This window comes from Podarcis muralis, chromosome 6, assembly GCF_964188315.1.
Source record: "Podarcis muralis chromosome 6, rPodMur119.hap1.1, whole genome shotgun sequence".
NCBI classification, from domain to species: Eukaryota; Metazoa; Chordata; class Lepidosauria; order Squamata; family Lacertidae; genus Podarcis; species Podarcis muralis.
Window position 1 is genome coordinate 79,315,694 of NC_135660.1, and position 25,414 is coordinate 79,341,107.

Consider the following 25,414-nt stretch of genomic DNA (forward strand, 5'->3'; position numbering starts at 1 on the left):
GGGAAATAAATAAATCACACAAAATCAATAAACTTGCATCATCTATTTTGATGAACTGAGCTTTTCCTGATGTGGGACTCGGATTGCCTTGGCACAGAACTTTAATAAGGATGGGCTCTTCCCCTCCCCATTTTTGCACAAAATACACAGGTCCCTTGCTATATCATGTATACTACCAGTTCCCCATCTTCTTTCTCCCAGAAGCATTACATCAGAATGAAAAATAGCTCTATCTACACTGCCTGACGATGTGCTTTGCATTCACAAAGCCTCTGACTCAGGCCCCGACAGCTCCAGTTAAAAAGGCGCGCAGGTAGCAGGGCTGTGCAAAACCTTGATGAGAGGAATTGGGGAGCAGCTGAGAATGAGCCAATAGTCTGATTTAGTGTGTATATGGAGACATTGCGATACATTGACGATATTTTTATCATCTGGACACATGGTCAACAGACCCTGGGCACCTTCCACCAGAAATTCAATGATTTTCACCCCACAATCAACCTAACAATGAATCAATCTATGCAAGAAATACATTTTTTGGACACTACTATAAAAATACAGGATGGGCACATAGACACCACCTTATACCGTAAACCAACTGACCGACAAACATATCTACATGCCTCTAGCTACCATCCCAAACATACCAAACAGTCCATTGCATATAGCCAGGCACTACGTCACAGCCGTATCTGTTCCAATTCTACAGACAGAGACTCTCACCTAAGAGATCTACAGCAAACCTTTTTAGAACTAAAATACCCAGCAGATGAAGTTAGACAACAGATCAACAGAGCCAGACTGATACCCAGAGAGAACTTGCTGCAAGACAGACCCAAAAAAGAAAATAACAGAACACCTCTAGTCATCACATACAGCTCCCAAGTTAAAACAGTACAACGCATCATCAGAGATCTACAACCTCTCCTGGACAATGACAGTTCTCTTTCTCAAGCTCTGGGAGGAAGACCTTTCATTGCCTACAGACAGCCACCCAATCTTAAACAACTCCTAACCCACAATAATACTACAACCAGACTTAACACGGACACTGGCACCAGAGCCTGCAATAAACCCAGATGCCAACTTTGCTGCCACATACACCCGGACAACACCATTACTGGCCCCAACAACATCACACATACCACCTCAGCCTATTTAATTGCTCATCGTCTAACATTGTGTATGCCATCAAATGCCAACAGTGTCCTTCAGCTCTCTATATTGGACAAACAGGCCAAACCTTACGCCAAAGAATAAACGGACATAAATCTGACATCAAGAATCACAAGACAGAGAAACCAGTAGGAGAACACTTCAATCTCCCAGGACATGCTATACAAGATCTCAAAGTAGCTGTTTTACTACAAAGGAATTTCAGAAATAGACTGGAAAGAGAAGCTGCTGAATTGCAACTCATTACCAAACTTAAAACCATGGAGAGACCTGGTCTGAACAAAGACATTGGATTCTTATCTCATTATACATGACAAAGCCATTTTTCACCTTCTCACCCCTTGCTTTTTCCTGTAAGACCTATTGCAGTCGTTAAGAGTCGTCAACAGGCTCATCACAGCTATCTGCCAATCACCCATTCCCACCACCCTTCTGAGTAATACCCCTCCCCACCTTCTCACTATATAGAAGGATCTGGCAACTTCTGTTTCAGTGTATCTGAAGAAGTGTGCATGCACACGAAAGCTCATACCAAGAACTAACTTAGTTGGTCTTTAAGGTGCTACTGGAAGGAATTTTTTTTGTTTTGACTACGGCAGACCAACACGGCTACCTATCTGTAACTGGATATATGGAGACTGTGAGAGAATTAAGCTTGTTTCCCAATTTCACATGCTCCCAAGTGACAGGAGTTGCATGGGTTGGGCTGCACTGCATTTGTCAACAGTTTAGTGCACACTTACCCAAAATATACACATTTTTACAAACAATTTCCCCTAATAGAATGGTTGTTTTTGCATTTTATGTTCCCTTTCATAGGCATTTATATGCATTTCTCCCTAATATGTAGGACCTGCAGCCGTGTGTGTGTGTGTGTGTGTGTGTGTGTTCAGGGAGGGGGAGGTTCAGCACTTGGACCAGCTCAGGACAGTTGAATCCAACTGCTAAACTGATTTCCCACAATGCCCTTGCCACAGCACCATTGAGGCATTATGGGAAATGAAAATGGTAGCTAGACTCAGCCATCTGGTGCTTCGGATAATGCTCCACCACAGTCACCCTGCCTAGAGCTAGCCTTCACTCCCCAAACCTGGAGCCAGCCCTGTCTGTAAAGACTAATTTTGTATAAGACCCAGGCTCACACTGCTGCTTCCTTTTGAAATATTCATCAATCAAGTTCAGTTTTTCATATTCTGTGCACATAGCAAGTAATACCTTGTGGAAATCGATAAGGTCTGTGAGTGTGGCATGTCGGTTGGGATCCACCCCTAAGAAGCTGTAGAAGTCTCCGGAAGCATCCACCAGGAAATGTTTGAATCCACTCTGATGGCGATAGGACAGGGCATATCCCCAGATTTTCTCACTGACCCGCACTAGGAATGCTCCCTCAGACTTGTTCATCAGCAGCTCTTCTGCCTCCTGGCGACTAATAATTCCTGCCCAAAACAGAGCAAAAAAACTGTATCAAGCAACTAGTATTCGCTAGAGCAGGCTTCCTCAACCTCGGCCCTCCAGATGTTTTTGGCCTACAACTCCCATGTTCCCTAGCTAGCAGAACCAGTGGTCAGGGATGATGGTAATTGTAGTATCAAAACAGCTGGAGGGCTGAGTTTGAGGAAGCCTGTCCGAGAGGTCTGGAAACATCTGCATAGTCCATTAAATAAAGGCATTTAGACGTCAGGTTGAAGCAGGCTGTTTCACATAAAATCTTATAATGCATCAAATGGCATAGTTTTTAAGAGAGGGATGGGAAACCTGTAACCTCCAAATGTTGCTGAACTACAGCTTTCACCATCCCTTCCCACAGACCATGCTGTGGTGGGGCTATTGTTGGCATTCAACAACATCTGGAGGTATAATATAAAATGTGGAAGAGCATTGTGTGACTCCTCATGAGGCTGGAGGAACATCGCCTGGCTATTGTTTTATTGTTTTATTGATTTAATATGCTGTAAACCGCTTTGAGGTTTTTATTAAAAATATAAAGTGGTATAGAAATTTTAAAAATAAATAAATAACAATAAATAGATGAAGAGCCACCAACCAAAGCAGTCAATTGGTAAACAATCCAGAATTGCACAAGAAGTACCTAGATCTGTGTAATTCTGGTTACACATTTGCAAGGAAGGCAGGGGGACACAGGCTGATAGAACCCCCATGTGACACAGATTGTCTGAAGTGGCATCATTAGATACTAATACAATGTACCATGTGCCAAAGAGAATCATGGTGGAAATAAGAGCTCTGTTTGCATAGGTAAGGTTTCATGTCTCTGCCTTTCTGGCCTTCTCTGAATATGCAAATGGAAGGGCTGGCAGTGCTTATATAGTATCTCCTTTTGCTGATGGTTACCACCTCAGTTTAAACACCACACAGACAGATCAGGCATGTTTGTCCTCGGTAAAGAGGGTTGCACTGGCAAGAGTAATGCCATCAGTTCACAGAGAGCTGCTGGGGTTTTCGAAGTGGTTGGCTTTCTAGTTGACAACTTTGTGATTCTCTAATGGTGATGCTCTCATCAGGGAGCCTTTACTCGTCCACCAGGCAAATTGTGTTAAAGCAGCATGTACCGCTGCCCATACAGGGCAAATGTCAAACAGCTCTTGGAATCACAGATATTAGAGAGGGCTGAACTGGCCCCAGTGGCTATCTCGTTTGGCTCCTTTCTACTGTTGCCCGTATCACGCAATTTAACAGCTGGCTGGCTGTACCAAAATATAGCTACTGCATTCTAGCCTGCAGTTAGCTAGAATCCTGTGTATGTATGTGAGTGTATGTATAAATTAGTTTGTTGCACAAGGTAAATTTTACATCCGTTGTGCCACCCAGTTCTGCTTCTGCCTCCCACCCATCACCACTGGCATGTGACCCCCAGAAAGTTGTCCAGAAGGGAATGTGGTCCATGAATTGAAAAGGATTCCCTGTGCCTCGGGTAGACAGAGCTAAGCAATGCTCACTCAAGGATAACTGCAATCCGGAAAGCACAGCTGGACCTATAGGGAAGCAGCCAGCTCAGAGTGTGTATGAATACATACAGAGTGGCAAGCAGAAGAAGACTGTATTGTAAAGAGAAATATTAAAGCTGATCCTCAGGTTTTGAAGTAGACTTCCCTGCTGTGCACCTCCCTTTTAAATATGTATATTCCATCTAAAGCTGGAGAGGATGCAATGTGCAAATCTATGCACATGTATTCCACATATTTAATGTCAGAGCTGTGCCAAATATTCTCCAGTTTCAATAGTCAATTCAAAAGTAGCATGTGCGTTACAGGCAAGTTACAGAAAAATTCTCACATCACCAAACACATGTGCTGTTTCGACGCTGTTTGGTGTCCCCTAGTTCATCTGGCTATTGCATCTTTTCCCCTTTTCTCTGCTCCCGTTGCCTTTGGCTTCATTTGCTCAACCTGCTGTAGCATCCCAAAGGCTGCGTTGATCCACATGATTTTGTTTATGAATGTCCAAGGTGTGGTCATATGAGATGTACCATCATGATGTCATTGACAACTCCCCACCCCACCCCCCAAAAAACCCACATAGCTAAGGAGATGAAAGGGTGGCAAGGACAATGCAACTATGCCAGTGTTTTCTAACTTAAGGTGCATTTTACTTGTTATACCTCCGTCTTGCCCTTTCTCCAAGGAACCCAGGTGTTTCCCAACTTATTGCCACAACAATTCTAAGAGTGGGGTTAGGCGGATGGACAGTGGCCAGACCAAAATCATTTTGTGAGATTTATGGCTGAATAGAGTTTGAAGCTGGCCCTATTCCTGCTCAAATCCAAGACCATACACACACACCACACCAGCTCTCTGATTTTATAATCTTCGCAGCATCGCTCTTCTGAGGCTGCCCACTGAGATTGATGCGATCTGAGCAATCCATTCCAGCTGGACGGCAGATTGGACCCTGCATATACAACAGAAATACTGAGCTGACAGCCATCCAGGATTTCACTGGCCATCATTATCAGACACACACCACCAAATGCGGTCATTTTCAACAAGCTGTTCACCTCCTCCCCCAACCCACCACTGGAAGGAAAACATAGCAGGCTTCCACATTACCTTTTCTTCTGCCAGAGCATACCTTTGTTCTGAGGCATGGGTGTTATTTCATGGGTATAAAATTTTAGGTAGCTTAGGGCAACACTCATATTTGTTTTAGTTCTCCCCCCCCCCCCCCTCAAAAGCTGGAAAGACTTCTCAGGAAGCTTTCTTGTTATTTCTGTGTTTGGTTTTCAGATATCGTCAGGAGCTGTACCTTCTCTTTTCAGCTCTCCCACACCTCTTTCTTTTAGTTTGCATCTAACCAGTCATTTGCCAAGAGTGTGTTAATTAGAGAAATGGAAGCCCTCCTCCTTTCTGCTTTTAAAAAAATATACTGTACTGTTCTCATGACAACAAGAAAGCAAACAGAGAAGGGTGGGGGCTTACAGAAGCCACTCACTTCGGGACAGTTATTGGAAAATAAACAACATCTGTAGAAAACCAGTTGAAACAGTCTGAATTCAAGTCAAGTGGTCTGGCATCCCATCTCGTCCTCCTGAGGCGCCCTGTTTTGAATCACTGATGCCTTTATCAGTGCGATTTGAGATATTATGTTATCTGCAGAAATCCATAGCACTGACCTCTCCCCTTCCAATGTTCCCACCGTTTTCCTCTTTTCTTTGGTTTTGAAAAAGGTACACAGAAGACCAGGTACGCAACTGGTCGAAAAAAACCAGCCAGACTGCATTCATGGCAAAAGCTGAGCAGAAAGCATTTGTAGTTTTATTTGCACTCTTGTGGCCAAAATATATCTCCATCTTGGTGAGCTTTCTAATGCTGCCTCCCACCTCTGAAATTTTGTTTATTCTTTGCTGAAGTCCTGAACACTAAAAATACTATGTTCAATAGGCTGGTTTTTAAGGCTCTGGAGAGCTCTGTAGTCTTTGAGTTACTGGCTCACAGGATATGGTTAAGAGAAGCACCAGCACTTGGGGAGATATCCCTGAGCTTGTCAGAACAAAGTTGGCAATTTCAGATTGTTATGGGGGGGATTATATGGTTGAACGTGCAACGAAAACCTTCCTAAGCATACAGAACTAACATACCAGCAAAGAGAGTTTCCATTCATCCTTGTCCCTGCAGGGATTTGTTTTGTACATGCAGATGTGTAGCATCACAGTTTTTAATGTGCTGAAGATTTCAAACATGCCTCCCTTCGCTTGTCCGCTGGAATGGTACAACCCAGCAGAAACTGCCCTCCCCGCAATTGTGCAGCTCTGAGCACCATGGATGAGACAACTTGAACCCGGGTCTCCCTGATCCAGGTGTAGCGCACTCTGAATGGCTATGATTGCAAATATTACAGTTCTTCCATTGTTTAACTCGGAGCATTATTTAATATATATATTGAAATGCAGTGCAAAGTGAATCAAAAGACAGCTGGACCTAGAAACTAAACTGCTGGAGGGATTCACCATCTGCTGGTATCGCAGGCTGAATTCACAGACTCGCTCGCAAGAAATCGCACCAGACGTGCTTGTACTGCTGGTAGCAAAAGCACAATTTTGCAGCTGGGAACAAGCAATAAGGATTTAACTGACATGAATAAAAGGTAAAAGAAAACAAATCTTCCCAGGTGTGAGAATATATAAATTAGAGAGTGATTCCCAGGGGAAAAGCTGCTATATTTCAAGGATAACTTCAGTGGTGCTCAAAATGTGAATCACCCTAGGTGTGGGCAGTTCCTTGGAGATAATTTAATTCCTCCTGCACAATACAAGTTGAAAGGCTCAAGTACAGGACATACGAGACAATATATTAAATGCCATGGCTGCATTGAATGTTTCTTGATTCCCTTTTAGATTAACAGCTTTGAGGCTGGGGGTGAGGAATAGATCTGAGACCACACCACACAGGGTTAATTCCTCCCTCTTCACCCCTCCCACCTGCTGTTGTCCCACCAAAAACCACCCCTTCTGAAGATCCTATTTGCCCCAGAAGAGAAGACGTCATTGCTGCCAATAGAGCTTTATCAAAGAGAAGAGCAGCTTCAGGGGTGAGATCTTTGTCAGGACTGCACCAGGGGGGAAAGGGTTAACTCAACCTCCCCACAGCCCCAGTTATGACCACCCATGCATCCAGAGCAATTATTAATAATTAGGAATAAAATTAGATACTTTAAATGCAAAAGGTAAAAAAAGGTGAAGGACAATTAGATGGTTATTGCGGCGCTCATCTCGCTTTCAGGCAGACAGCTTTCCAGGTCATGTGGCCAGCATGACTAAACTGCTTCTGGTGCAGTGGAACACTGTGATGGAAACCAGGGTGCACAGAAACACTATTTACCACAGCAGTACCTATTTATCTACTTGCACTGGCATGCTTTCGAACTGCTTGGTTGGCAGGAGCTGGGGCAGAGCAAAGGGAACTCACCACCATCACACAGATTCGAACACCAACCTTCCAATCAGCAAGCCCAAGAGGCTCAGTGGTTTAGACCACAACGTCACCTGTGTCCCTACTTTATATACAATCACATATTTAGTGCATCATCTAGTTATATGGGTCTTGATTGGAGACCTTTCCCTCACTTCAAAGTTGCTTTCCATCCATTTAATGCAACTGGGGTGGTTGTGGGGCCACCACAGAGGGAGATCTTAGGAAAGGGAGCTGGAAAGAGGTTGAGCAAGATGGGGAGTGTCATAGTACATCTAAGGTAAGGAAAGCTGGCTTACTGAAAATTCAGAATGGAAATTGTATGGCTGCAGGGGGTGGAAGCTGTCAGGGAAATACTCTTTCCAAAGTAGGTCTGGATATGGTAACGCCTGTGCTGCCTACTTCCTGTGCTTTGTGCCGAACCACAATTCTCCACTATTTGCTGGGAAATCCTGTTGTAATAAAGAGCTTGGAAACAAGACCAAAAAGGAGCACCCAAAATCCCACATCGTAGGAAAAGGAAAGGCAACCTGTGGCCCTCCTGGTATTGGACATCCATCACCCCCAGCCAGCATGGCAAAGGTCAAGGGTGGTGGGAGTTGTGGTTTAGGGCACAGGTTTCCCATTTTCTGTCTTAGGATCTGATTTCAAAATATAAGCTTCTTCATTGGCTGCACACATTCTCCAGTGGACTCACAAGATATGACAATTCAATGGGGCTGCAACCCAACCTCATGTTGTTTCCATTGTGCTTCATAGGGGGGGGGGGCTGAAAAGACAGCAAAAAGCAGCAGAAATAGCACGGAAAAATCAGATTAAATGTTATTGGCTTGCGGGGGGAGGGGAGTTCCTTATATTAACTGTATTATTTTGGAAATTTCCTTCAAACTGGGTTGTCCCAGAAAGTCTACCCAGGCATGTAATTTCAGCATGTAAACTAGATGTGTGGGCTTTGGAAGTAAACGTGTTTTATATTTACTGGTTTTTAGATAAATAGGTACCACTGTAGAGGGAAGATAAAATAGGTTTCTGTGCACTCTGTTTTCCATCATGGTGTTCCGTTGCACAATAAGCGGTTTAGTCGTGCTGGCCACATGACCCAGAAAGCAGTCTGAGGACAAACGCCAGCTCCTTCAGCCTCAAAAGCAAGATGAGAACTGCAACCCCATAGTCGCCTTTGACTAGAAAACCATCCAGGAGTGTGCTGGATTTAACCTTTTACCTACCTGTTGAAAGAGCACTTGTAGCTCTGCCCATGCTTTGTTGCTCTAGATTTCTGAAACAGAAACCTCTACAGAATTATCTGCTCAAATAATATTGAAATGTCAGGACGAATTGAACACCAGAATCTCTCTGAAATGAATTCCACAGCTCAGGAATGAATTCCCTAACAGCTTTCCTTGCAAATTAGATGTGCTACACCCACTGCTGTGAGTCGTGGTTAAAACTCTCATTGTCTCCCCCTGCCTCTTCCTGAATTCAAGCTCTCAAGTACTGTAAACCTTTTTCAGATTGCTGTCAAAATATTTCCCCCACGTTCACTAACAAGCTCCGTGCCGCACAAGAAAGGTGGGCCACAGTATTACTCCTCACAGCACACTGCTTGTAACGCAGAGCCACAAATGAATGCTTCTTTGAACTGTGCTGTTGCTTCCTTTCATTTCTCCCCTCCTCTGTCTTTCATTTCAGTTTCCACAAAAAGATTTCATGATCTCAGAGCCGTAATTTATTTCACAATCCAGATAAGAAAAACAGGAAACACAGCTCTCTCTTTTTTTTACACTTCTGAATTTATCTACCATGAATATATTTACCTGCCCCTTGTTGCAGTTATTGTTGTTTGTACTACTAGTACTAGTGCTACTACATTTCTTATGGCTGAGTGGGTATTTGAACCTTAGTCTCCCAGCTCTGAGTCTAACAATCTAACAACAACAACAACTGCTACCCATCTGACTGGGTTGCCCCCAGCCACTCTGGACAGCTCCCAACAAAATATTAAACCACTACACTACACTCCCTCTGTTTCAGTTCTTCTATTGTTTCTGATGATGACTGCTGTCTTGCCTTGCCAATGGGTCTCCCCATTCTGCCCTCTCAAAACACTTCTGTCTCTGCTCAGTTCCACTGCCCACCTTTTGCCCTGATCTCTTAATTCTCCCTACCAGTGCTATTTTTCTAGAAAAAGAGGTGCCAGAACTCACCATGAATGCCTCCCTTGTTCTCTTATAATGGCAATGGCACCCAGCTGAGAGGTGCCAGAATTGAGTTCTGGTGAGTTCTGGCTGAAAAAAAGTCCTGCTACTGAAGCAGCCACCTCGCTGCATTTGAAATGTCCTATATATTTCAAGACCACCTCCAAATTGTAAACTAAAGACATGAACTCATTTGCATGCAGAGTTCCAAATGAAATGGGACTCTGATCAAAAGTGCAGCCACTAGACGTTACCGCAATATAAATATGATGAAATGGTGGCCTTGTTCCAGTAGTATCATAAAGCGCTGCTACCCTTTCATCATTCCAGGGAAAAAAATCTAATTACTAACACACCAAAAACCTAATCTCATTTATTCAGCTCTTTCTTAAGCACCTATGCATTTCATCAGCATTCATAGGAAGCTGCCTATCTATTTGGATCTGCACTGTTACCGGGAGAAAATGGTCTGGAAAAGGAAAAAGAAAAATGGAAGTCGTTGCAAAATTCAAAAAGAAAGAAGCAAGAAGATGACATTTGCCTACATCTTATACAATCATTTTAAAACTTTAACAAATGGTTGCCATGATAATTTTGGATGTTCCCTCATTGCAGAAAAATTGCTCATAATTTGTGTCAAAATTAAATTTCACTGGAATAATGGAGCGCAAGTATAGTGTAATCTTATGAGCTGGAATACAAATGCATTTTCCATGCTGGAGGTATATGTCTCCTAAAACACTGGGCACAATCCACTGGGGATTTGTGAAAACAGGAACTACAGTATACTTTAAATATACTCCACCCTTTTCATAGCTCTCCTGGTTCTGGGAGACAGAGGAGGGGAGTTCATCACAGAAAGAAGGGGGGACCCTAACTCTTCAACAGCCTGAGTCACCTCTGCCTCTTGGCCTCCCTCCTCCCACTTGCCAGCTGCACCTTCCGATTCTGGACTTCTCTCTACCACAGACTCTCCCAGCTCACTAAGCCATGGTACCCCTTCAGCTTCCAACACCTCCTCCTCCCAGTCTTCTCCCTCTGACCATTCATCATCATCCCACCACCAATCACTGGGGTCTGACCTTTCTTCTCTTGATGGCTCCCCAACTAGTTCCCCCCACCATTCTTCTGCATCCAACCAGTCCATGATAGCCTCTGGGGGGTGTCTATCAGCAAAAGAGGTTTGTGAATATAAATGTCATCTATGTAAAAAGAAAGGGGGGTGTGTGATCTCTGGCCGGTAGCCTGTGAACATAATCTAGCCATGAGGCAATGTTATTTGGCCCCTCATGGCCCTACCAAATTTCAATCAGGATTTGTTCAATATTGCCTCAGGGCTTGTCCACACCTCCACTTGCTCTGTGCCTAGAAGGCACAGGTCTGAGCTCTTTTGCCTTTGCCACGCTGCTTTCCCCTGGAAAACCCACACTTTAGGGCTAAATCAGAGCAAATGCCATTCAGGTTTTCTCCAGGTTGACATTTGCTCCAACTCAGCAGTAAACAGGAAGGAAAGTGCCATGGCAAGCCCTCAGTTTCACTCATATAAAAAGGTAAAGGAACCCCTGACCATTAGGTCCAGTCGTGACCGACTCTGGGGTTGCGGCGCTCATCTCGCTTTATTGGCCGAGGGAGCCGGCGTTTGTCTGCAGACAGCTTCTGGGTCATGTGGCCAGCATGGCCAAGCTGCTTCTGGCGAACCAGAGCAGCGCACAGAAACGCTGTTTACCTTCCTGCCAGAGTGGTACCTATTTATCTACTTGCACTTTGATGTGCTTTTGAACTGCTAGGTTGGCAGGAGCAGGGACCGAGCAATGGGAGCTCACCCCGTCACAGGGATTCGAACCGCCGACCTTCTGATCGGCAAGTCTTAGGCTCTGTGGTTTAACCCACAGCGCCACCTGCGTCCCTTCACTCATATAGAACAGACCAGTTTGAGAGAGAGAGAGAGAGAGAGATTCAAAGCCTTTGACAGCCAAGCAAGTTAAAGAGATCTCAGTTCTAAGCAAACATCATTTGGCCCATGTAATACAATATGCAGAAGCAAGCAAGCAAGATGGTGTTCACTTCACAACTCTTTCCTAAGTGTGAAACCAGTTATTAACCTAAAACATGTGGCCCATTGTGCATATTGTGTTGTGCATGCTTGCAAAGAAAGATAGGTAATTTGTGGTGCTGCCTTTATTATGCTTTGTGGGAAGCTGTGAAAGTCTTTGTTCCAGCTAATTAGTTTGTGAAGAGGAAAGGCAGTCTTTTTGCTTCCTCAGCTTTCCTTCAGATGCTCATACATTTGGAGCAAAAGCAGTAGACTTTGCAGTGCTAATCTGCACATAACCTAAAAGCAGCTGCTCCATACCTTGATTGTCATATAGGGTATATTCACACCAGCAGCGTTTCAAGCCACATTTACACACTGTTGTTCACATCAGAGAGGGGTCAGGGATGTCTTCACTTGACACATGAACTGTTTGGTTTCCTACCCACTGCAGCACACACACACACACACACACACACACACACACACACACACAAGTTGTCATATGCACATGTGTGGCAGCTGTCTCAAATGTTCACATTACCACTTACTCTGCATCCATTTTGAATTGAAGCTAGTTTGAGGGGAAATGTGTCAAAAAGCAGTATTTGTCAAGAAACTACAGGATTGATATGGGCTGTGGATAAATGAGGCTTCAAAAACTAGCAGTGGGTGTGCACTGGATGCAGAATAAGCGGTATTGTAAACATACCTAAACTCTAGCTCAGGGAGGGAGAACCTATGGACCTTCTTATGCTGTTGGACTACAGTTCCCATAATCCCTGGCCATCCTGCTGGAACCTGGAGTCCAACACATCTGGAAGGCCACAAGTTCCCCATCTCAGCTCTAGGAAAAGCAGAACTCTGTATCTCCTTGTTTCTGATGCTCTGCGCATTGCATCTGCTACCGCAATCCAGCCTTTACACAACTCTACTTGATTATAATTATATTAATGGTTTGCTGTTTCTGAGGGCTCACTCTACCTGTTGTAGATAAAATTGGGTGTCTCAACTGCAACACACTTTCTTACTTCTTGTGCAGGTAAAATTAATGAGCTTGGTCTGAAGAGAAGTCTTTCTAAATCTAGAACATTGCCAGTCTGTTATAACTACATCAGTTACATAGTCAATAGCTAGAAGAAAATGAAAATGCCTCCCGATTGGCCAATACGGTCATTATGACATCACTGGTCTGTTTGTTCAGCTACATTTACAGAGGTTCCTGTACTGAGCTGGACTTTGGCAGCCTTTATTGATAGATCAGCTGCCGTACTGCAAACTTGTCTCCTTTGTAGGTGGACAAATGTTCTTCATGTCTCCCTAATGTACCTGTGGACTCTAGGGATGCATAAGAAGAGGTAAGCTGGGGGGGAGCAGCAGCACGCGGGGTGAAAATCTGCGAGGGAAGGATGGCTGGATTTGTGTGAAAGACACAGTCGTGAGTGGTGTTGAAACTGACTATGTCTGGATGCAGATGGAATCTCCCTGGGGTGGAGGAGCCAAGAGATGGGAGTAGGTCAGAGCAGGGTTGTGGATGGATTGATGCTGGCTCAGTTCTGATAGTTTCAGCCTAACTGATGGGTGCTTCAATCAGAATCCGGAAGAGGCACCAGATTAATGTGAGGAAATGCTTGATTTCTTAGGCAGCATTTATTGTTTCTAAACTGGGCGTTGCCAGCTGCTTTAGTATCCCTGCTCTTTAACCCTGTGTGTGGACATGCTGCAGTTGTTTCCTCCAAGGCATGGGGTAGATCTAGTCCAGGCTTCCTCAACCTCAGCCCTCCAGATGTTTTTGGCCTACAACTCCCATGATCCCTAGCTAGCAGGACCAGTGGTCAGAGATGATGGGAATTGTAGTCTCAAAACATCTGGAGGGCCAAGGTTGAGGAATCCTGATCTAGTAGATCTTCTTGGATCTGGATTGTATTTCCCCTGATTCGCCATTTGCTAGCCCCACCCCACCCCATGCTCTCATGCAAGGGAGAGTCCCTAGTTTCATTGGTGGCATGTTGGAAGATACATTTTGCGGGTACAAAAGAGGAATGCAACATCAGCCCCCGGTATTAGCAAACACTTCCATCTCTACGGTTCTATGAATTGTGTGTTCTGGGTGTGGTACCTAAGACTGCATCACAAAGAGGTATATTGGAAAGCTCATCTTAGCAGACTATCAGACCTGCTCCCAGGAAACTGTGCAACTGACTGCACGGGGACTCCTTTCTGATGTTCATGTTTAGGATTGCTCTGTCACAAGTGGGCATATAAACACTAGAGCGCTGCAGTTCAAGATCTGCTAAGCTACTATCAGGGTTGCATGATGGTGGGAAATTCAGGACAGACATAATTAAATCATAACTGTTGCTTCTTCGACTACCCCCCCTATAGAGAGACACATGCACAGCGATGGGAGTTGTGTGGTACAGGACTGCAGTAGGAAAGAGAAATCCCCCCCAAATTGAGCAAAAGGATTTTGAACCAGAAAGGAGATCCCTCCACCCAGTTTTGGGCAATTCCCCTCTTACAATGCAGCTTTATATGATACACCTCCCTCTCTTAGATAGGGATTACTGTCTAGAGGCAGATTTTGGGGTATGGGTGTGAGTGTGAGCGTGAGTACAGGAGGCTGCAGGAGTAAAGGAAAAGAAAGGCTGTTTTCACAAGCCGCCTTCTCTTTGTGCCACTTTGGGGTACAATTCATAGCAAAGAAAATAATTAAACAAGTAACTATTAATAGATAAAACCTAAAGAGACATTGTAAGACAATTGGAAATCTGAAATAATGTGTCCATGTATCGCCACCCCCCACACCCCTTGGGGCTTGCTTTCAATAGTTCTCTTCATATGAATGCTGCAGGCCAGGATTATAAACATCACCCATCAGGTTAAACTATATACAAATGCAATTGGTCCTCTCGTTATCACCAAGCGCCTCAAAATATTACCGTGCACTATGATGAACGACAGTCTCCTCAGCTATAAACCAAACGTATACAAACCACAGCCTTAACTCTCAAAAACTCTGAGAAGTTTCATCTAGGAAACCCTGCTGAGCGCAGTACACTTCGGGGGTGGGGATCCTCTGGGACATATTAAAGTATTACAAATGTATGTCACAGCAGCTGTCTCCTAACACTGCAGGGTTGCATTATTGCTCAGCAGTGCTGCACCATGATGAATTAACTCAAAGAACTATGAATTTTGTGACATAGGCTGAGTCATTGCATATTGACTCATTGATCTTTCCATCTACAACGCCTTCAATGGAATATGAGAGAATCCCCAAGGGGTCTCACCAATTTTGCTCTCTGAGTTTTGACCCTTTTCCAGTAGTTACTAGTAGGTTGTGCAATTCTGAATTAATAAGACTCTGTTTAGATGTCTGCTCAGCATTCTGTTTTAATCTGCACCTTTGGGTTGAACTGATTCTCATGTTGAAATGTTTTGAAAGTTAGGATAAATGAGAAGTCCTAAAAAAGGGGGAAAGATCCCATCTCTTGGACCTAGATCTGCCATAAATAAATTCAGTGGGGGGTTTTTTCTAAAAAAATAAATTAGGGGTACTCTCATTTTCCTACTCATATTGAAATACTGCGCCTCAATGAGGCCAAACTTAGATTTACAAAATGTTTAGGGGTATGTATACCCCTGCCCCCCCAAAAAAGCATTGCATAAATTTAATCCCTTTTCAAAAGCCATTGAAGCAAGAGGCCATCAACAGTTCTTGAATGTAATGATTCCATATGTCAGAAATACTTTACGTGAAGCAGTCTTTCCTTTCGTTGGTCTTAAACCAATGACCACAATCAATAATCAACAAGTACAGTGGTGCCTCGCAAGACGAAAAGAATCCGTTCCGCGAGTCTCTTCGTCTTGCGGTTTTTTCGTCTTGCGAAGCAAGCCCATTAGCAGCTTAGCGGATTAGCGCTATTAGCGGCTTAGCAGGCTTAGCGGATCAGCTGATAAGCGGCTTAGCGGATCAGCTGATAAGCGGCTTAGCGATCAGCTGTTAAGCGGCTTAGCGGCTTAGCGGATCAGCTGATAAGCGGCTTAGCGGCTTGGGAAAAAGGGGGGGGAACCCTGCAGGAACTCGCAAGACATTTTCGTCTTGCGAAGCAAGCCCATAGGAAATTCGTTTTGCGAAGCACCTCCGAAATGGAAAACCCTTTCGTCTAGCGGGTTTTCTGTCTTGCGAGGCATTCGTCTTGCGGGGCACCACTGTATTGAAGGGCTATTATTGATTTGATTGGCTTCATTTCATCTCCGTCTCAAGTTCACCATCAACAGAGCGTAAATGTTTTGTCAACAACTTCAGTTCTTCATTGATACACCATCTTTGACATGACTTCAATTATTTAATGATGGACGAGTAAAATGATTGGTCCGGCTTTTACGTATTGAATAGTCAAAAAGGTTAATTGGGCAGCCTGAAAGAAGACCAAACATTGTATTACTGTCATTGAGAAGTTACTAATTTACTAGAGATGCTGATCTCTCTCTCTCTCTCTCACCCTTCACTGCTTTCCTTTTGGTGGCAACTCATATTGAACTGTGTCTCGCCTGCCCTAATTGCAATTTGTTGCTAATGTGAAAATAACTGTTTGCTGTAGAAGCCAGTTAAAGCTAGGCTCGGCCTGTGTGTCAGAGAGATGGCAAATGAGCCCAAATACTGAAGGCAGGACATACACAGCAGCACCTGGGAATCCTTTAAAATAAAAACAGGACATAAAGAGCCATCTCAGATATTCAGGAAAAATGTATAGCGCAGCTCCTTTGGAATGGTACCACTGCAGAATACATGTGAAGAGGCCTAAGCTAAAATCCTCCTTTTTCATACAACATGTAAAATGCCATAAGAAGCTTCGGCAGCACGATAAAACAGAACCATCTCAGTCCATCAAAGGCCTGGGGGAACAGGTAAGACTTTACCAGCATTGAAAAGATGTCACTGAAAACACCAGGTGATCCTCTCTGGGGAGAGCCAGATGGGGAGCCACAACTGAGAAGGACACCTCCCCTTGTCATCAGCCTCCAAGCCTCCTCGCAGAGGAGAGAGATGGAGAAAGGACCTCAGATAAAGGTTAGATAGCCTTGTGTCAAGCAATTACTATCTCATACTATCTGGTACATTTTCCCACTGTTTTTCTTATTGCATAAAGCGGGGGGGGGGGGAAGGTTTTTGCACAAGAGCACCAAATCAGCTTTAATTGTGCAACCTGAATTTGCCAGAATGTGATTGATTCTCAAATTGCAACAGTCTGGAAACCCTCTGAGGCTGCTGCAGTAACAAACAGATTAGTAACCAACTCCGTTCTCGGAGTTGCTCCCAGGCTGCCTGTCTCCACTTCCCTGTTTGCCTGCCCACCTGCATCTCACTTTGCCATCATCCCTTATGGCCAAGGAACCAGCCTTTTCCAACAATGCATCCAAATCGGAACTGGTTTCCTAATGTCTTCCAACAGATTTCTGATCGTAGCTCAGATTCAAAGCACCTCGTCTAGTGCCCGTGAACCACTTAATCTGAATTATTTAATTTCAGTGACACTGCTGCAAAAGAAAACTGTTGTTTAAAATAGGGTATTAATTTTGTATGCTGCCCAGCTGGGGGGGCAGGCGGATATCATTCTTTGCAGCTTATTGAGCAGCGTTGCTAAAATATATATTTGCTTGTTGAGTTCCGCAGTGCCACCCCCCAAAAATTCACACAGCACACGTTCATTTTTGTTTAAGGTTTTTGGCATAATTTTTGGCCACAACTTTATTAAAATACAGAAAATGTGAGTGGTTGCTTAGGCATTGGTTATGACTATCTGTCCTTGCCCCCGAGGACAGAGCTGAAACTTCCGGGCACCACCGGAAGCCAGCGTGGGAAACAAGTGTTGGGGAGAAATGAGGCTGGGAATTCAGTCCAACACCTCTCACCCTCATGTTCCGGTGGGGCTTGCACGGCCCAAGCCCGGCACCACGGACAAGGACGAAAGAATGGCAAGCCCCTGGATTCCTTTAACGGAATTCCCATTCGCATCATTTGGAGGGATAGGCACCTTACCCCTCCAAGCACCAATTTAACCAATGCCTAACTGCCAACCTTACAAGTTGTGACGATTTGCTAAGCAGTAGGCAAAACCCAAAGGCACACACTAATCAGCCAGATGGGAAAATTCCTACTGGGCCCCCGCACGAATGCGAACGACCCCATGACAGGCAGAGCAAGGTCAAATGAACCCAAGAACCACCCTATAAAAGGGAGGGGGGGCGGGTGATCCGATGCAAAACGGCCAAGAGGACGTCCCCTAGTCCTACTCCTCAATTTATAGACTCTGACTCCTCCTCCAAAATAGCAACACCGAAAAATCCCCAGCAACCCAATTTAACCCCCTACCAGCTTGGGTTCTCCAAATTTGCCTAATCATGATGGTGGCCTGCTCCCCAACCGCAACACGTGCTCTCTGCTAGTGAGAACACGCTTTACGACGCATTGCAAATTACCGTCTATACTTAACTACAAAGCCAAGGAATAAGAGGACTTTGAAACCAGAACAAATTAAAATCACGACTCTCTTTAAAGCCATCCTAAGAAGCAAAGAAGTCTCAGTGCTACAGTAGTCACAGTGTAGAAAGTACAATCAATAGGGAACTGCCGCCAAACCTAACCAAATATCAGTGCACTTCTACTAATTCTACTAATTCTTTGCGATATATGAATTCACATTTGCCACATACAAATACATGGTATCTCTTTCTGGATCAGTTGCTTTGTGTCAATGAAACAAGTCCAAAATCCACCACAAACTGAATGTTATACCCTTCAGAAAGGGGTCCCTCCTCTACCCAAACATGCACATTAAAAGCACACAAGTTGGAAATAATTTTTTTCCTTAGAAACCCACATTTCAATTAAAGATTAAATAGCTCCAGGGAATTTGAACGGTTCCCTCCCCTCTCTTCTAAATTGCTTGAGCTCAAGTGAGAACTTTCTAATTAACAAAGTGAACTTAATATTTGTCTAGTTGCTTCTGATGCATTTATATATTGATTTTATTTAATGGGTGCTAGAATAAAGGTTTGTCTTTTTAACACTAAGGAAGTGGTAACCAGGCACGGTAATGCTGGGAGAAGGAAAGCTGATAGCAAAGGAATATACTCTTTCAAGTCTCAGGACCCACTTCCCATGATTCACCTAGTTTCCCCAGGAAGGTAGGCCACAGGTCCCTTATATTCCCAGGTCGTGGACCCAAACGAAGCCCACAGGCCCAGTTGGGCCTGCCCCCCAGGAGCAGCCTGCCCCCTTGCCTGCTCGCAATTGGCTTATTATTATTATTATTATTATTATTATTAATACCCCGCCCATCTGGCTGGGTTTCCCCAGCCACTCTGGGCGACTTTCAACAGAATATTAAAATACAATAGTCTATTAGTCAATAGTCAATTGCCTGCTCACAATTGGCCAATTATGTGAGCGGGTAGAATCCCCTTCCACAGGAAGCAAACTGAACCCCACCATCCAAAGGGGACCTCCTGTTAGCAATTCCACTCCTCTGATGCTGCAGATGAGATTGTTGTAAATCACATGCCTGTCTGGGAAGAGTGTGGGAAACAGAAGACACTCATATTTCTTCCGCCGTAATGTCCTTTCACTTTTACTTGTTCTGTTTGTTCTCTTGGAGCTGGAGAGAACGGACACCACCATGCTTTTGTCTGTACATAGTATGTAAATAAATACAGTGGTACCTCTGGTTGCAAACAGGATCCATTCCAGAGGCCCGTTTGCAAAATGAAAAGAGCGCAACCGCAGCGGAGCGTCTGCGCACACGCGGGTTGTGATTTGCCGCTTCTGCGCATGCGCATGATGTCATTTTGCACTTCTGCGCATGCACGAGCGGTGAAACCCGGAAGTAACCCTTTCCGGTACTTCCGGGTTGCCGCAGGACGTAACCTGAAAGAACGTAACATGAAGCGGACGTAACATGAGGTATGACTGTAGTAGATTAGATCTACGATGTCTCACTCTTCTTGCTGCGTTATGCCAGAAGATTAGTGTGCATATACCAGCTGGTATATGTTGCTGAGTGCACTTCAGATGAGGGGAAATGCCTTTTCCAGAGCTGCGCGTACTGGAGGATGCTCAGAGTTTTGGGGGCTTGCAGGCACCCCAGGGCGTTTTTCCAACACCTACATCAACAGATCAACAGTGGGCAGGGAGGAGCGCCAGCCCACAAAAGTGCCAGCTGAAGAGTTTGGGCAGACTTTTGGCACTGAAACTCTCTCAGTTACCTTGGAAGACAACCTATGCTCGAAGACAAGGGATCTGTGGCCTTGTTGTTTCTCCTGTACCTCTCAGCAGCTTCTGATACCATGCGATTCTTCTGGACTACTTTTACAGGATAGGTGGGGAGGGGGGCACACCAGTGCTCTGGAATTTGTCTCTGCACATCCCATTGTTGTTGTTCTTCTGCCTGGTGGTGGTGGGTGGGGGTGGAGCCTGAAATTCCCTGCATCTGCATAATCTATATCCTTCAGAATTGTATGCACCTGGGAATGTATGTGGGTTTTAAATAATAATAATAATAATAATAATAATAATAATAATAATAATAAGAGATAGCTTGTGTCGTATAAGCTTTTACTGTAGGTAAACATGCAAGCCATATAACTGCTAAGGATGGAAATGGGGCTAAAGTCTTTCTCGAGCGTCTGAGAGAGGCTACAAAGAAAGTGCCTTAATTTATATTCACCACAGGCTTACGGTTTCTTACCTGACCCCTTTGGTCCACATAAATAAACTCACATTTTTTATATGTGTACAAAACAGCTAATGGAAACCTACCCCCCAAAGCCTGCTTTTTATTTTCTAATAATCCTTCTGCTATTTCTCCATTGTAATGTCAGTAGGTTAAGTATTGTCTCCCACTGCTTCCTGAGTGACAACGTTTTGCAGTCTGATCTCTCTACATATTTCTCTGTAATCACGTGCTTTCCCTTGGCATGATTGCAGACTGCAAGCAACCCCATTGAGAGCCCGTTCGTGAGCATAATTTTGCCTTGTCAAGCCTCAAAAATATTGTGGTTCCAAAAGAAACTTCAGATTGACAGCTTCAGCGACTTCCATCTAGAGGCTGAAATCGATAAGGATGTAGTCTTATGGAGGTAGGTCAGTAGGAAGGTCGTCTGCAAAAAAGTTACCTGTAGCGTCAGTATTTTTACCATTATATTTGCAGTATTTCTCTTCAATTTCTTTATTTCTTTTATGAATGGCTTCCCATGAAGCATCACAAAACAATTCGCAATATAATGACACATATAAAAGAGTTATATGCAAACTTCCAAAGCACCCCAAAGGACTTTAAAATTTCCTATTTCAATTTGTGGTGCTTTGGAGAGATCCCACTTCAGCTCAGACAAGACCCAAATCTATCCAAAGTGGATCCACCTGGTTCCTGATTTGGGATCAGTTCTTTTGCACGCCTCTATAAGGGACATTCCCCGAGGCAGGAGAGATGGAGAAAGCCAAGTCATTTTTCCAAGTTCTGATCACATGTTAGACTTAAAATGTGTGCTGTGGAATCTATTTTCAGCGAACATTGTGTCCAATTCCATTAGTTGTTTTATGCAAACATTGAGCTTGAGCCAAAATCTATGTAAGAAATATTCAATATGAGTGAGAGTCAAAACATTGGATTAATTATCAGATAGTCATCTACTAACCCATTTAAAGTTATTTTGAAATAGCTCTTAAATGGAATTTGCCTTTATCTACGTTGGCCAGAAAATGAATTTATAAATGCTTTATTGTTAATTCACTTCAGAATATTTCACAGGAAGTGATTCATAAAATAAATACCGTATTTTTTGCTCTATAAGACTAACTTTTCCCCTCCTAAAAAGTAAGGGGAAATGTGTGTGCATCTTATGGAGCGAATGCAGGCTGCTCAGCTATCCCAGAAGCCAGAACAACAAGAGGGATTGCTGCTTTCACTGCGCAGCGATCCCTCTTGCTGTTCTGGCTTCTGAGATTCAGAATATTTTTTTTCTTGTTTTCCTCCTCCAAAAACTAGGTGCGTCTTGTGGTCTGGTGCGTCTTATAGAGCGAAAAATATGGTAAATAGTATTGAACATGAAATTCATCTAAAGAAGGAAGTGTTCTTTAGGCTAAAACTGTAGCACTCAATGGGATTTTCTGAGTACACATGCATAGCAGGGATGAGGGACCTGCAGCCCTCCTGATGTTGGAGTCCAGCTGTCATCAGCCCCAGCCAGCATAGTAAGCATCATACAGCAATCTTGATGACATGAAAGCATTGGATAATCAAGCTGTTGTTGGCATCCGTCTGTCTCAAGAGACAAGGGAGTGTGCCTCCAGGGGTGAAGCCAAAGCACTGTGTTAGCAGCACTGAAGTGACTTCCCTGGGGCACAAGCCTGGGCAGTGTGTATGGAGGTCCTGGGCTGCCCAGACGACAAGACCCCCTTCTTGGCCTTTGGGTCCAAAGGAAAGCAGAGCAATACATTGGCACCAGTTTGGCTGCAGGTGTTGCCAAAAGGCACCATCCAACCATCTTAGGGATTTTTGTAGGGTTTACTCTTTAGTCTTTTCTTCTCCTAAGGATACCCTACAAGGCAGCAGACATTTAGGACCAGAGTTTTCCTTCTCCTAGATGGGCTACCTTCCCAGGTTGATGAGCCCCATCTGCCCCGCTGGGTATGTTTAGCCTGGAGAAGAGGAGGTTAAGGGGTGATATGATAGCCATGTTCAAATATATAAAAGGATGTCACATAGAGGAGGGAGAAAGGTTGTTTTCTGCTGCTCCAGAGAAGCGGACACGGAGCAATGGATCCAAACTACAGTACAAGAAAGAAGATTCCACCTAAACATTAGGAAGAACTTCCTGACAGTAAGAGCTGTTCGACAGTGGAATTTGCTGCCAAGGAGTGTGGTGGAGTCTCCGTCTTTGGAGGTCTTTAAGCAGAGGCTTGACAACCATATGTCAGGAGTGCTCTGATGGTGTTTCCTGCTTGGCAGGGGGTTGGACTCGATGGCCCTTGTGGTCTCTTCCAACTCTATGATTCTATGATTCTATGATTCTATGATTCTATGATTCCCTCTACAGCAGGTGCAGAAAGCACCTTCTTGACCTTTGGGCCCACTATTGGTTTGGCCACTCAATCCACTGAAAACTGTCTTCGCTTGCAGGAGAAATCATAATCAAGCGATGGAGCTTAAAATGAAAGGAAATAAGCTTTTCTGAACAGCCCTCATGGCCAAGCAGCAGTGGTGGTAAGCAGAGCTCCGGATTTGTGCCCCTGAACTTCCTTACATCATCTTTAATTATGCCAGTACCATTCCGTATGGATGCATGTCAGTGGCAGTGTTGAGGATAGTGCCAGTGAGTGTAGTTATCTGTGTCACCACTGGACTGGTGAGTGGAGCTTTTTGTTGTTAAAAACTCAGCCACCTCATCTTGAAAGATATACCCACATCCCACCCCTTGAAAGCCACCAATATTCTACACACACCCTTTTGGGGACCTGCAAAAGTATATGTGTGGGATTCTGACCTGGCCTGACTTTTGCTATCATGCTCCACTCATCAGACTCAGAAATGTCTGGAAACACCCCCCCCCCCAAAAAAAACAACAACCTTAACTAGCCTACAATAGAGCAGTCCATGACTGGCTATTGCTGCCATTTCCATTTCTGTACACAAAGAGAAGTTCTTGGACATGTTAATTAGCAGTTGCTAGGATTCACCAACAGTCAGACGAGAACAAAACAGGAATCAAAAGCAAAAACACCTGCAAATCCACATGCCCTGGCATTGGTGCACATCCTTAATTAGTGACATGGATGGTCTTTCATTGCTTAAGCCTCAAGATTAGATTAAAATTTTACATTAATACTGAGCTTTGTCATGCCCAGGGCAACTCGTTTCCAAGGTACAGGGGGCTGCTTCTATTTCTTAAGCCTTCATCATGCTTCAGCAAGCAAGTCTGTTTCCACATCTGTGCTAGCACCTGATGTAATCACATTTCCCCCCCTCTTTTGAATCAGTAGCAGCTCTCCAATAAAGCAATCTTTTTTCCATCCATCATCTACAGCCTTGGTGCATAAGCACTTGACTCCCAGTTAAACACAAAGGAAAGATGTTCGGTGCATTGTGGAGGGTTAGCAAGGCCTATTTCCACATTGACAATTAGACCGTCGGCATGAATTATTCAGCCCTCTGGCTCTCCGGTTACAGAGCAACAGCAGTGCTGGCCTTTTTCGCTTCCTTTCTCCTTGCCATATGCCCCAGATCACGTTACCTCCCTTAGATACTCTTCTTTCTTCCTCCAGGAGGCCACGGCTCTAAAACATTTATCGTGTTTGCTAATAACGTCTTGGTGCAGACACTTCTCAACTACAATGGCCCTAGAATGACAATCACAAGGCCTTCAAAAGGACGGGCAGCCTTCTCAACAATTATTAAAAACTAAAGTGAGGTGACATGTTGTACGAAGGATCAAATTATTTGTGAGAACAAAGGAGGGAAATAACCACCACGGTGGCTTCCCAGGGGAGGTGAATTGGAGTCAACAAGGCAATCAACTTTTCCCCCCTTGGTACTGCTGAAGACTGACTGACCTTGAAAAACAGCCATAATCACCTGGAGACAGTCTTGTACGCCACCAAACATTAATGCAAGTATTCTACAACCACAGAGGCACTGATTACAAATGAACATTGGAACCCTCGACCAAATGCTTCCTTATTTTTGTCTAATCGTTCACCTCAAGAGTACTGCAGCTACGGTGTAGCTGAACCTGTTTACTTCATTTCACTTACATTTTCCTAAGTGTCCAAAAGTGCCTCGCTTTTCCTTCATGGCACACACTGAAAATACATTTGCACAGTTTCAGTTATGCGGCTGTTAATGTCAGGTTTGTTTCCTCCTTGCCCTCACCATCGAGTCGTCAGCCTCATTTCCCCACACTGATGTTTAATCCAATTGTCTGACACAGCTGATGTGATTTGTCCATGATTTTGCAATGCCGCATCTGGGATGCTGAGAAACAAAATTACATAACACAGCCAGACCCCCCAGATCCCTCATTCAGAAAGGCACTAAGTTGTGACAAAACATAATTTCAGAGACATCTGTGGTGAACACGGTGGCCCATGTGGACACCTTAAAACAGCCAGAGAAAAGCAAGAAAAGAAACAGCCACTGCAGTTTTTCCAGCAAGCCCTCAGCCCCCAAGCACTGCTTGATTTTCTCATGCCCTCTGCAGATTGCCTCATTTTTCTTCTCCCACTCCCAACCCCCTGATTGGCACCAGGAACGTTCTCATCCCATTTACTGTGGCAGCAAATACATTCCCTGTTTCTGCTGGGTCCCATTTCTCTCTATATATATATTTTTAACTCAGCAGCTCCAGAATGTAAGAAGAGTCCTGCTAGATCAAAGCAATGGCCCATCAAGTCTAGCATTCTGCTCTCACACGACTGGAGGCAAAACCAGTGAGAGCAAGGAAGCATTGCCCTTGTTCTGCTTCAGCTTCATGATGATGCAACACAATGGTCCTTAAGGAAATAATACCCCCAACTGTTCTAG

General features: G+C 44.3%; 1 protein-coding gene across 1 annotated transcript in view; it reads right to left on the bottom strand.

Moving 5' to 3' along the window:
• Positions 1 to 25,414, bottom strand: part of SH2D4B (SH2 domain containing 4B) — an 83,450-nt gene that overhangs the window by 6,893 nt on the left and 51,143 nt on the right. The window contains exon 7 of the mRNA XM_028728446.2: positions 2,392 to 2,612. Coding sequence (XP_028584279.2) covers positions 2,392 to 2,612 — 221 coding nt within the window. The remainder of the gene's footprint in view (positions 1 to 2,391; positions 2,613 to 25,414) is intronic.